This window comes from Leuresthes tenuis, unplaced genomic scaffold (genome assembly GCF_036924035.1).
Source record: "Leuresthes tenuis unplaced genomic scaffold, fLeuTen1.0.hap1 SCAF_22, whole genome shotgun sequence".
Taxonomy (NCBI): Eukaryota; Metazoa; Chordata; class Actinopteri; order Atheriniformes; family Atherinopsidae; genus Leuresthes; species Leuresthes tenuis.
This window is the reverse complement of record NW_027325376.1, coordinates 13,182,703-13,196,039: the sequence shown is the minus strand read 5'-3', so window position 1 is coordinate 13,196,039 and position 13,337 is coordinate 13,182,703. Positions and strand designations below refer to the sequence as shown.

Sequence of the window (13,337 nt, the reverse complement as noted above, 5' to 3'; positions counted from 1 at the left end):
CCACATCCAGAAGGAGCTAGGTGTCATTTATGTATTTGGAAAGATGATAAAATTCTTTAACATCCAAGTTTCAAGGTCAACCCAAATTTGCACCACTACAAAAATGGAAAACAAGTCCAGGCCGATTTTCAAGAAGATTGGGGCCAAAATATGCAGTGTTGTGCTTTTGATTGCGTGATATCACATAAAATCAAGATCAAATTGAAAAACAGAATTTTGGTTAAAATGTAAAAAACAAAGTGGTGTATTTCTGGCCACCTATGGCTGGATGTTGACGACACTGCACCTGGCCTTGTCTTATCTCTTTGTGTTTTTGTTTAATCTGTCTGACCTCTTCATATCATGAGCAGATGTTGCAGACTGTAAAGTAGATGCAGTGAAACCATTTTGTTTCCTTCTCTCAGGATTTTATAGACATACAGATAACACAGATCAAGCTTTGAATGTTGGGGCAAACATACCGTGATCTGGAACGGGATCTTCCAGCAGGGGGAGACAGAAACACTCTGGAAGCAAAACTGTCCGGACCTGGGAGAAATAGCTTTGCAGACAAAACAGGTCTTATTTTAGGAGGTACTACAAGGTCCTTTATCTTGGAAAGGTTTGAATAAAAAAAAAAAATAGAGTTTTGAGAGAGATTTCAGATGTATGATCACAATGTTATACCCCGCCCTCAGATTAAAGGAGAGGCATTACTTTGAATCTAGTCATCTTTTAGTTTGGTTGTAAATAGATTCCCTGTTATAAGATCTTAATTTAAAGCACTAAGTCTATCTATGTGCCCCTAGAAATGAGATTTGCATGCATTTTACATCACTGAAGCATCCATCGCTGCTGATAATACATTGATAAAACTGAACAGTGATCAGAAATGGAGTCTAATGCTGCAGCTTATTGCTGCTGTGCACATTTGTTACTATGGTGGTTACCCAAACAAGGAAGGCCAGAAAAATAAAAAACAACCATACAATTTTACTCATGGGACTCTTTTCATTGCACCTTTTCAAAGTTGACTTCAAGCACAAACATGTGAACAAAGCCCCTGAGATGCTTGCTTGTTCAGAACCTTTCCTTCCTTTAATTGTTCTGCATCACGATACAGATCATTTTAATTCCCATGTTGGTGTTCACGCCACAGATTTAGATGCCTGGCATGTACTGTCACTTGGTGACAGTTGCTGTTAATGAAAACACAACTTGACAAAAACTTCCCACAATAATTAAATTAGTCTTATGGTCAATTCTCTATGAATTATGCTATTATTCTATGAAAAAAAAGGTTAAGGTCTTAAGATAATTTGTAAAGTATGGTATGATTCATGGGCAATGCAGTTTTACTTGGTGTCATTCAAATTAATGAGATCTGATGCTGTCTGATACAGTTTTATTTTTTTTCTATAAATTTTCCTTTCCACAATTATCCCAACTTGCAATTATACCAGTACCTTGAAAAAAATAAATGCTCCCACTCACAGCTCTACTGATGACACAACTCACAACCAACATGCAACGCAAACGGTGATTAAAAAAAGCTTTGAATTTGGAAACAAAACCCGAACATGTAAAACTCTGGTTAACTCAGGTTAAACTTATCTGAGCAACAAAATATGTGTGGTAAACATGTAATTAGTAATTAGCATCTATCATTTTACAGTTTTACCTCAAGAGTTGATGCAACAATGTTATTGTTTCGGATTGAATAATCAAATAGTAAAGTTTCAGTTCTATCAACTGATTATAAGCTTAGTTACAGATGTGCACTCTTCAACAGAAATATATAAAAGGTAGAAAATAAATAAATATATGTAAAAAAAAAAACAATAACATAGAATTAGAATGTAGAGATAATAAATCATGGGTTTAAGATAAAACATTCTCGTACACCAGTATGCCCCATTAGCTAGTTTTGATGACTTGTTTTTTATTTCTTTTTAAAATCTGACGTAACTGTTCCGATGGTGAACTGTTCCGAACTGTTGATGATCCGCAAAGCATGAAAACGCAGATGATGGTAGTGATGTCCTTTTTAATAGGGATGATGAGGGAGGGAACTTTTTGTTCTCATCAGGCCTCTGACTTGGTTCAGACGATGGGATTCCTCCTCGTTTTGATCTCTCTCGATATCTGACACCAGCTGCAGGGCCCGCAGAAGAAGGAGTACACACAGTCATTGCAGATCGTTCCCTGTGACAAGGACATAAGAGGGGTTAAAACAGGCAAAAGGTGTGGGCTAAAACGCTTTTTACTTTCATTTAAGAAACACTTCAGCCTATCTATTGAAGTAGAAAAGATATTTTTCAATGAACTTACAGCTGTAACAGTTCCATATCACAGCTGCTGTTTAGCTATCAATCGTTGCTATTAATCACTGTCAAAGTTCACCAAAACAAATCAAACTGAACAAAAGAACACAGCAAACTGCAACGCTCTTTAATGACCATGCAACGTGAATTGATGTATGTCATCTGGGAATGTAAACAAGCACAATCCTGAAAGGCTAAACGGGTTTGAAAATGATCAGAGAGCAGATAAATAGTATAGGCAACAGTGACTTTTCTGCTGGTTCACTAAGTACTGACGCAGAAGGGGTGTATTTATTTACACAAAACGATGAACTGTCTGTACCTCAATGCCATATCGCTGACGAATAGACACCCTGAGGGCTGTAGTCATGGGAGGGATAATTCCAAAGGAGTCCAGCAGAGGTAAACACAGACACTCTCCAGCTTCGCGAGCCGTCATACAGGCGAAGCAAGGAAAGCACCAAAAAGCAAAGCAACCTGAGAGAATAAAAGCCAATTAAAGATTCAGCTTAATATTGTCATTCTGTGAGGTAGTTTCAAAATTCCATGTCCAGGGCCGATACATATTATACCCCTGCTGCCCTGTTTAAACAAGTCATATAGCATTACCGCTTTGAGAGTAGACAGCTCTCATTATGTAGGGATACCTTAGTCTCAACAATGTCCAAATACTTAATGGGTGTGTGGGCATTCCTCAACCTAGAACAGTCTGAATGATCAATGCGTTCTTAGCCAGACACTTGAGATATATTAAGATAACAAATGCTTTCTCTCAAAATATGTGCCAAACGTCTCAAGACTATGCTGTCTTCGCTTATCAAACACTTTGGAAAATATGCTCAACTTCTCTGAGTAAGAACAACGAGGCACATTTACAGTGAGCTTTGTCCTGGAAGCAATCACAGATGCCAGAAGTCCATTGGTTGGATACAGTGGCAGAGACAAATGGCCGGGGTTGGGTCCCATTGATTTTTTCAGCCATGGCTTCAGCTTCTGAGTGAAACAAACAAAAAAAAAGATCACATTGATAAATGAATACATTTTGATAACAGTAATAACATGGCTGCCTCAAACCTTTTTATCAAATCTAAGCACCCGATGAAAACAGTTGTGCATATAAACATCATTAAGTTGATTCAATGAGGAGAAAATCAAACTCACTTTGTTTCTATAGGTTAAAACAGGTCAGGGTTTTCTGTCATTTCTGTGGGATGTAAGTTCTGCAGCTTCTCAGTTTTGGAACCATGTGATACAAGCCAGAGTGTGACCCTCAAGATGGGAAGAAGGTTAAGAAACCCATCTCTACAAGTCGAGTTTGAATGTATAATTCTGGTGATATCGCAAATTAAACGCTCAAATCCAGTTTGTAGATAAAAAGGATAATGCTGAAGTACTTGCCGAGTGAAATTTGGATATGGAAATCTATTTCATAAAGTGTCACAGAGCCTGAAGTTGCAGAATTTCTTTACCATATCACCACTTGCTCATTTAACATAGAGATTGTCCAAAGTCCATGCTCACAAACAGACACATACATGCCAGAAGTATGAAAATCTGAATTTTCTCGGCCTGTTGACGGCCGATCTGCAAGCTCTCAGCATATGAGTATTGTTGTCAAGTTTAAAAGGGTCTCTGAGTGAGTTTTCTTACCTCCCTGTGGCTCAGTGGAGTAAGAGCACTGTCACGTCCTACAACCAAATAACTGATGGGTCTCCAGGGCAGTGTGGCGTTTTATAGGCCTGTTAGAAAGGGGCAAACGTAACACGACAGCGGACAAAGTATGTCACTGACTCACTGGTTCATCCAGTCGGATGACTGTAATCACCTTTTCAGTCAGACATCAAGCTATCAGGTCTGCTGCATAGTTCTTTGAAAGAGATGCTAAATGATGATAGAGATGATAAATTCAAAACAGAATGTCCTGTAACACAATGGTATGAATATTCCAGACTTCTCTAATCACATTCGATAAGAATTTCTTAATTCTATCATTTCATTGAAGATGAAGATTTTACATTAGCAATAAACCTAAAATCTTTTTAAAATGAGAATGAATGAATGAATGAATGAATGAATGAATGAATGAATGAATGAATGAATTAGAATTGATATGAACAATAAAAGATAATTATTTAAATCAACCCCAATCCAGAATACACAACGCCACCTGAAATCCCGGAGCAGCGTCATTCTACAGTTACGGAAAGGAAACGAAACAAAAATAGACTAACTGACTAATCGTATGGTTTACAAAAGTAAGATAAGTCGCACGTCATAGAAGCAATCTATCTCTCTAATCTACTGAAATACGAATGTGAAATTTATGAAAGATCAGATTAGTTTATCACTTAAATTAGCAAAAAAAAGAGATGTTCATTTCATGTGCAAGTTCACCAGTAGTATCTTTGAATGTTAAAATCTGGTGCTGAACTTAAGTCCATGTGTCCTGTTTTCTCTGTTTCCTTGGAAACAAACGTTCAAGGATAAAAAAAAAAATTAAAAAACAACTGACATGGAACAAAAAACGATTTCACAGTGCTGGCCGAAAATTATTGGCACCCTTGAATTGCAAGTACGCAATGTTGGATATCTTGAGAAATAAGAACATTTTTTAATCAGAATATTATAATAAAATGTCTAAAGTTTTAGTACAACATAAGAAAGGAATAGATGATAAAAAAAAGACTGGAATTCTATGACATCAAAATCCAAATTACAAATCCAGGCACAGCCATTGATACCATTTTTTATAGATTAAAATTAGTTCCTCAAACAACCAAAAAGATCAAAACGAAAGAGAGAAAAAAACTAAGACTTGCACGTACTTCTCAGTAATTACGTGACCCAAATTAACCAGAGCACTTCTAATGAAGAGGGAAGTATCAATTACTATTGTGGTGAACTACTACTGAAAGATCATTTTCTGATAAGAAACCCCCTTCTCTAAAAAAAGGAGTTACTTTTATTATTGCTCATTCACTTCATCCTTGGAAAAAACTGAACTCCCCTCTCCGCAGGACACATTGTGTCCCTGTTGAATTCTCTGAGGTAACCGGGAGTGGCTGCAGACCGGAGGAAGTGTGATTAAATCAATCCCTGTACTCTGAGAGATGGAGTCCAGAGAGAAAAGATACGTGTCTAGACCAAGTGCGCCCCCTTCAGGGAGGTCAAAGGAACATATCTGGCTGAGGAAGAAGAGGAGGAGGTGTGGGATGCTGCTCTCCTCTTCAGCTCTCTGGAAATTTGGAGCCAAGATAGCGGATAGCAGCAGCATCCATACAGGCAGTCGCTCCACGCACTTCCCTGTAAGACACACAGAGAGGTCTTGACTCAGGTGGGAGGCTCAAGTTCCTTGCATTTAGGTGCAAAGGACACTTTTATCGATTTATAATGCAGCAGAGAAGAATTTAATTTGCTTTTGGTATCCTGATATAAAGATATAAGATGTTTAATTCATAATTCATCCAAATCTTTTCCATATTACATATTGATCACATTGATGTAAACCCAATGAACCCAATTAGAAAACCAAATTAAGTCAGTATACTTAAAAATAATAGGCATGCAGTTCTTTGAACGTAATGATAGGCACTGTATTACCAGTGTAATGGTACAGACTGTGTTCCTCCCTTTTAGCACAGCCAGTTTCTTGCAGCCAAGCCATTGCTCATAGCAACAGAACAGGGGCTTATGAGTAACTCAAGCAGCAAATGTTGGTGGGTGATTTTATCAAACCAATTCAGTCTGATGGTCCCATCAAGAATGTCCTGCATGATACTGAGCTAATTTGGATCCTGGCTGAGATTTTCAGTCACTTTTTATTCCTCACAACTGCCCTGCTTAATAAAAAAAAGAGTTGAGGCACTGAGTAAAAGCTCGACAAAACAGAGTGCAATTTTTTGCAAATCTCACAAACCGAAATATTATTCAAAATAGAACAAAGAAAACATTGAATGCTGAAAGTGAGACATCTTACTAATTCATGAAAAACCTTAACTTGGCAAAATTTTGTTGGGACAGGCAATGTTTGCTACTATGTAGAATCCTTTTATCTTTTAATAACAATCAAATGTCTAGGAACTGAGAATTCTGGACCCTTTGGAGAGGAACATTGTAGTAGTAGTTCTTTTCTGATATAGGATTTGAGCCGCTCCACAGTCCTGGGTCTTCTTTGTTGCATTTTGGGTTTCATGATGCATCAAATGTTTCAAGTGGTGAACAATCTAAACCTCAGGCTGGCAGGTCCAGCACCCTTCTACTACAAAGCTATGCTGTTGTAATAGATGCATTATGTGGTTCAGCATTGTCTTGCTGAAATATGCAAGATGTTTTATGGAAAAGGCAACATCTGAATGTAAGCATATGTTGCTCTGAAACCTATGTGTACTTTTCAGGATTGATGGTGTCTTTCCAGATGTGCAAGTTTCCGGTTCCATAGGCACAAATGCACCCCCAATACCACCACAGATGTAGGCTTTTGAACTGAGCGCTGACAAAAAGCTGAATGGTCCTTCTCCTCTTTCAGAGGCCACAGTGTCCGTGCTTCTCCTTTGCATGATGGAGCTTTGATCTGCCTTTGTGGGTGGCATTGTGAACTGTGTTCGCAGACAGTGACTTCTGGAAGTGTTCCTGAGCCTGTGCAGTTATTTCCATGACAGAATCATGTTTGGTTTTAATGCAGTGAGGGCCTGAAGAGCACGGGCACTGTATATCGTTTTTTGCTGTGTTCCTTATACTTAGATATGTCTCTAGATTATATTCATCTTATTATGGCATGATGTACTGTTGATGATGAAACAAACTCTGCACAATTCAACATTAAGAAACATCACTATGAAACTGATCCACAATTTGTAGTAGCAATTTTTTTGCATATTGCCTCTACTAATCTTTACCTCTGAGAGACACTGCATCTCTTAGGTGCTCTTTTCATACGCAGTCATGTTACTGACCTGTTGCCAGTTAACCTGAATAGTCGCAACATGTTCTTCCAGCTGTCTCTTTTTAGTACCACTTATTTTTCCAGTCTTTTGTTGCCCCATATCACTACTTGAGACGTGTTGCTGCCATCAAATTCAAGATGAGCCAATATTTGCTTTTAAAAAAGCAAAATATTGCAATGTTTTCTGCGTTCTATCAAAAAAATTGGCTTATGAGATTTGAAATCATTGCATTCTGTTTTTATTTACATTTTCCACAGCGTCCCAACTTTTTTAGAATTTGGGTTGTTAGAGTTGTATTATATCTATTGTTTTTCTGATAAGTTGTACCTGCATTGATGGAAGCTTCTATTTAAATGTTGGCTTAATCAAAATGCATTTGTGAAATCTACCTAAAAATTTGCCACAGAACATAATGGATACAGTGAGTAATGTCAAACCATAGAACCTTGCTTTTATGTGGGAGGTGAAATAAACAACTAGAACAATCTCTCCTCCCACAAACATCTTGAGAGAGCCAATGATTAAAAAGCAAGCATTTGATTCTAATAAAAAAGAAAATGTGTGTGAGCAGCCTCATTACAGCAGAAAGCATTAAACAACTCAAATTTGACACACTTGTCTGTCATGAGTGACAGACCTGGGATCTTCTCAAAGAAACACGTTCTCCCTCTTGCAATGCTACCACTGAATTCATTGTGGGAGGATGACAATTAAGTATATCCGTCCACCTTTAAATGTCATCCCAGTTATGGAAGTCCGTATGAAATATTAACCTCTCTGACATGAAGTCTGCATGTATGCAGTTAACATAAACAAACAAACCAAAAATGAATAAAAAAATACAGCATCTCAGTTTCCTGTTTCAGGACACCCCAAAGACATTATCAAGATCAAATAAGAATAATTGTGAAGCACAGACAGACTCAGAAGGGTTGAAGTGACATACTGCAAATTCAATAATTAGAGGGTGTACACAAGCCTCTTGACTGAAGCACTACGATTACAATAGTATTTCATACTCCCCTTAGAGTAGGTACTTTCCCAGCATTGAGGGAACAATAAGTTATATTTATATAACTTATAATGATTGGTCCCGATGATGTGAGTGAATGAGAATGTGAATGTGAAACACACCTTAAATTTGCTTTGTTGTACTCAGATAAGGCTCAGAGGCAATAAAAAAGCCATTTCCAATTAGTCCCGATCATTGCTGAGGAAAAAAAAAGTTACTGTATAGGTCATGTGTGTCAGGTCAAAATAACTGCTTGCTTACTCCAGCAGCCCCCTCTAGTGGTTGTAGTTGAAGCTCAGTCGCCATTTGGCTTTGTCCTACCGTCTGAAACCATGGTAACCAAGACTATAACAGTATAAAATCTATTGTTCTTGTCAATTTTCTAGCTTTTCATAATTTTCGAGCCTTGATGTCGTTCCCTTATAGGATTTGGCTTGAATAAAGGCAGAAAAAGGCAAGTGTTGGGTTTCCAGTTAATTAATCTCCTCTGGGTAGTGTGCTTTACTTTCCACCACAGTTGTGACTGTGCACCACTATGCCTCAAGAGCACCAAGTGAGAATGTGCTAAAAAAAAAAAAAAACTGTTAAAAATAAAAACTTTCTGTGGCTGTCTGCTGTGCTTGGATGGAACACATCCTCCAAGCAGACTCGAAATGGACTAAGATGTAAAACTACAACTCCAGCGCATATGTGGTATCTGGAGATGTCCATGTGCATGTCTACAAGTAACTGTGATTCCAGCTTCATGCCTACCCTTTACGAAGAAGCCTCCACCAGCAGACACTGGGTGACAGGCAGGGTACTTTGTAGATTAGTGGATAATTGACTGCAGGGGGAAAAAAAATAACTGGTTATTCCCATTGTGGCTTGAAGAGAGAGGCAAGTGGATCACCAGGTTAGGTTCATAGGATAGGCTTCACAAATACAATTTCCAAATTCCGTGGTCACCCATCCAATGGTAATAAAAGTGGGGGAAGGTGGAGTGATGTAATGATTGTCATCTGTCTGTTTGTTAATAAGGTTACATCAAAACTACAGCGGCGATATTTATGATATAGAGTTCATGGTAGAGAGTTGTAGCATGGAAAATGAAAGAAGCCATTCCAATTTGGTGTACTGTTGGATCACACTTATCAAAACTGTGAAATACAGCCCTGGCTTTAGAGGAGGATATACTCTCTGAGCAACATATTCATACATACAAAGCCTGAGTGACCTACATGCGTAACCCCAGATTCAGGCTTTCATAGTTAATAAAGAAAACATCAACAAAAGTTTAATTGTACAAACAGAAAGAGCAGCGAAAGTTTCACTTCACAGAAGGATATACACATCTCTTATTTTTAAGCAAGCTTCAATCTGTCTGAATCTACAGCTATACTCTCATGATCTGCACTACTATGGCTTTATCACTCCTTTCGGGAGAGAATGATTGCCTTGTTTTATAGACAACCTACATGCTTGGACTTGTTTTCATAAGAACTTCTGGCGTCCCTCGCGCCTGTTCTGCAATACTGACAACGATCCACCTCCCACACCGCCTCCAGAAAAGCCAACATTATCAACCACCTTCTTCTCTCCGATGGCAGGACTCCAGACTCTGTCTGCTTGGCCTCCAACCACTCCCACAACGTACCTTATCTCTCTCTCTTTTCACTGTCCCAGAAATGATTGGCTCCTCCATCACATTGGGATCCTGGTATGTGCTCTTTGCATGTAAAATATCTGTATTTAGTGGCACTGATCAGTGACGGAGACCTGATGTCTATCAGGTAATAGACGTATATTTTATGTCACCCGAGACGCAAAACATTGCTTGCACTGCTAAGTAATAACTGGTGTCAAAAGGCAGGCTTAATGCTGTTGCAGCTATTTCCTCTGTGAGCCGTTATTGTGTTTCATCACTAAGATGTCTCCATCCTCTCAACAGTAATCAGAATTATTCAAAACTCCAGGAGCTTTGTGTAATTGAGCTGGAGACAGAAAACAATCAGTTCAATTGTTCGAGCCAGTGTTCATTGCTCTATAACTTCGGGGAATGTTCCACTTGACTGAAAGGGCATAAACATTGCTTGTGAGAGTAAAGTTTAACTCTCAGATTCCGGTTGCAACACGGTTTATTCACGTCTATTCATTTACTCGAGGTCACAGCACTGGTCAAACATACATGACCAAAGCTGTGAATGATCTGCTACTGTGTGAAAGGTTTTCTGACTGAAGATTTAACTGCCTATTTATCCAGAACACCTATGAAAAAAGTTCAGCATTTTTTCAAATCTGTCCCATTAGGTATAAAGTCAGTGTCAGTTAAAGTTTTTACATTTCTGTCTAAATCTTGCCACCACCACCCTAAAATAATAAAGTAAAATTGTCCAGGTCTCACAAACGCAGATCATATTTTGCATCTTATCATTATTTGTTTGATAAAAACTAGGTCCACTCTATGATTCAACAGCCTGTAGAACCACCTGTGGTAGTAAGAACTTGAACCAATCATCTCCTGAGTGACAGTATTAGTCTCTCACATCGTTGTGGAGGAATTGTAGTCCACTTTCTTCAAAATAATTGCGTAATTTCAGTGAGGTTTTCGAGGTATTTGTTAAAATCTTTTAGGTTTCAATCAGGTTGAGTTCTGGAGGTTGACTGGAGAACTGCAACATTGTGATTTTTATTCTATTTCAGCCATTATATTCTAGATTTAGTGCTGTGCTAGGGACGACTGTCCTGTTGCAAGACTCAATTTCAGCCAAGTTGTCAGACAATTGTCTCATTTGACTGTAGAATGGTTTGGTATACAGAAGAGTTGATGATTCAAAGACTGCAAGTTCCCCAGGTCCTTGGCTGGAAAATAAAATCATCATCACTGTAATGGGATGAATTGGGATGAAGTGCTTGTACTAACATACTGTGTTTGGCTTTCTCCAAATGTGATTCTCTGCATTATGACAAAACAGTTTAAGTCTAATCTGTTCAAAGGAAATTGTTTCAAAAGTTTGTCAAAAGTCTTTGTTTGTTCAGATGCAATTTTGTAACCCTAAGCCATTTTTAGAGAATAGGCTTTCTCCTGCAACCAATCCAAACAGGCCTTACTTCTTCAGATTTTGACCCGTGAACTTTTACACTGAACATGCTCACTGAGATGTGTAGAGTCTAAGATGTATCTTTTAGGGTTTTTTTTGCAGTTTTATAGAATATAGAACACTTAAAATAAAAGAACTGGCAACTGTCTTGAATGTTTTCCACGAGTTAATAATCTTTTCTACTGTATAATGATAGCTCTAAGTTGTTTGGAAATGAGCCTTATAATCCTTCTCAGATTGATGAGCAGCAATGATTGCTTCTTTAAAGTCATTGCTTACAAGCTCTTACAACCGTTTAACAACCAGATTTTTTTCGTTCTGATATTAAATCCTTAGAACTGCATGATTGTGCACTTTCTTTTTTAAAAGGCTGTATGTTAATATAAAAAGGCTTAAGAAATTCTCACAGTCATCCATCTGGTAAAGTGAAATAGGTGGTGAGTGACATTACCTGTATGCCGTATCGCTCCCTGACTGAAGCCCTCATGGCCAGAGAGGCTGGAGGCACACAACTAATACAATCCAGCAGAGGCAGGCATGGACACGCTCCTGCTGCACTGGTCACCTTACAGGTAAACACTGGGAGGCAACACAGGGCAAAACAGCCTGCAACCACAGACAGACACACTGCTCAATCACTTCACAACACTATGACATCCGATAGTAAGAGATTGATTTGACATATGTTCAATTTTTTTCTTCTTTGTGGATCAGTTATAAAGATCAAACTGTTGTTTTGCTTCTTATTGTGTACTTACAGTCTCCCATGTCTTTGTAACACTCACACAGGCCGGTGGTCCATTGACCTGCCTCCTTGACCCTGCTCTGTGGTTGAAACTGGATCACTTTTCGAGACATAGCTCAGCAGTCCGTCCATCACCACAAAAGAGAAATTGGAGTAAAACTTCATCAAAACAAAACTGGACCAATACTATGAGACAACTAGGGAGTACTTGCATTAAAATTCTACAGAAATTCTTTGATTGTGGGAACTGTTTGTGGGAAGCACGTAGTTAGGAGTAATGCTCTTCACATGTAGAAAGTGTTCCGGACACCAAATCAAACTAGTACAATCACTAATTTTCCTCTCATGATTGCATGATCGCAAGCTTGCCCTGTATTTAAATAGATGACTTCCAGAGAGCTCTTCTTTTCTAATTCAATTTAAGTTAAAGACACACTCAAACTTTCCAGAGCCACAAAATCTATTGTAAATCCTTATTTTATTTGTTAATAAAAGTGGAGCATTTTGCTACCAATGAGCCAGATAACTGTGTCACAAATCAACATGACAACTTCACACCATGACATTGTGTAGACATTGAACTCTTCTGTGACATTTCATAGGTCATGCTTACACATTTTAAGCTTTTTGTTTAGAGCAGGGTGCTCCACCTTAACACTACATTATGGCAAATGGTCACAAAAAAGCAAACATCTACTTCAACTGAAACCACAGTCTCAGTTTCATAATTAAAAGTGACAATCCAGTGAGGTGCTTGCTGAGAGGAAACGTTCACACCCCGCTCACTGCTGACTTGAGATATTCTCTAGCTCTTCTTTTCAGCCACATGTTAAAATCTGAGGAGAGAAAGATTCCACCACAGTGTGGCTCAGAGCCAACCTACTGTGCCCTGAAGAATGATCCACAAAGAAGGGAAGTGTAACTGAAAATAAGTAACCAGTCTTTATAGAATAGATGACTTACCTGCTACAATGCTCACTTATCCAGAAAACCAAGATCTGGGAGATGTGTTGTTACTGACTTTGTTTGCTTTCTTTCTGTCTTCCGTCCCGTACTCACATGCTCATTACCTCACTGCAGTGTTTTTGTGTAAATATGAAACTGCCATACAAGATGGGTAAAGAAGCCACCCTGTTCCCATGTAAGTTAACTCTGCTGACCTCAAATATTTCTAAGTTCTAAGTGACATGTTAGTTGATGTCTAACAGGAAGTCAAGACGCTATTAATTTTTAGACAGAACAAAGGTAACGTCA

At 38.4% G+C, this 13,337-nt stretch overlaps 2 protein-coding genes across 2 annotated transcripts; both read right to left on the bottom strand.

Annotated features, from left to right (window-relative positions):
* Positions 1-2,062: 2,062 nt before the first annotated feature.
* Positions 2,063-4,361, bottom strand: LOC140282127 (cornifelin homolog A-like). The gene is made up of 4 exons (XM_072376705.1): positions 3,954-4,361; positions 3,180-3,296; positions 2,626-2,780; positions 2,063-2,184 (listed from the first exon to the last, which is right to left on the bottom strand). The coding sequence occupies exons 2-4, from the start codon at positions 3,283-3,285 to the stop codon at positions 2,083-2,085; spliced, it is 363 nt and encodes a 120-aa protein (XP_072232806.1). The 5' UTR covers positions 3,286-3,296; positions 3,954-4,361; the 3' UTR covers positions 2,063-2,082.
* An 881-nt stretch (positions 4,362-5,242) lies between these two features.
* Positions 5,243-12,218, bottom strand: LOC140281825 (placenta-specific gene 8 protein-like). Its single transcript, XM_072376320.1, has 3 exons — positions 12,097-12,218; positions 11,790-11,944; positions 5,243-5,606 (listed from the first exon to the last, which is right to left on the bottom strand). The coding sequence occupies exons 1-3, from the start codon at positions 12,194-12,196 to the stop codon at positions 5,442-5,444; spliced, it is 420 nt and encodes a 139-aa protein (XP_072232421.1). The 5' UTR covers positions 12,197-12,218; the 3' UTR covers positions 5,243-5,441.
* Positions 12,219-13,337: the final 1,119 nt, after the last annotated feature.

Bases quoted from the DNA above. Each gene is read 5' to 3' on its own strand.
- LOC140281825 (XM_072376320.1), bottom strand. From the start codon at position 12,196: ATGTCTCGAAAAGTGATCCAGTTTCAACCACAGAGCAGGGTCAAGGAG. The intron at 11,945-12,096 runs GTAAGTACACAA...CTGTGGTTGCAG, and splicing joins TTACAAAGACATGGGAGACT to GCTGTTTTGCCCTGTGTTGC. The intron at 5,607-11,789 runs GTAATGTCACTC...TGTGTCTTACAG, and splicing joins GGGAGCGATACGGCATACAG to GGAAGTGCGTGGAGCGACTG.
- LOC140282127 (XM_072376705.1), bottom strand. From the start codon at position 3,285: ATGGCTGAAAAAATCAATGGGACCCAACCCCGGCCATTTGTCTCTGCC. The intron at 2,781-3,179 runs GTAAATGTGCCT...TTATTCTCTCAG, and splicing joins CTTCCAGGACAAAGCTCACT to GTTGCTTTGCTTTTTGGTGC. The intron at 2,185-2,625 runs GTACAGACAGTT...TCCTTGTCACAG, and splicing joins GTCAGCGATATGGCATTGAG to GGAACGATCTGCAATGACTG.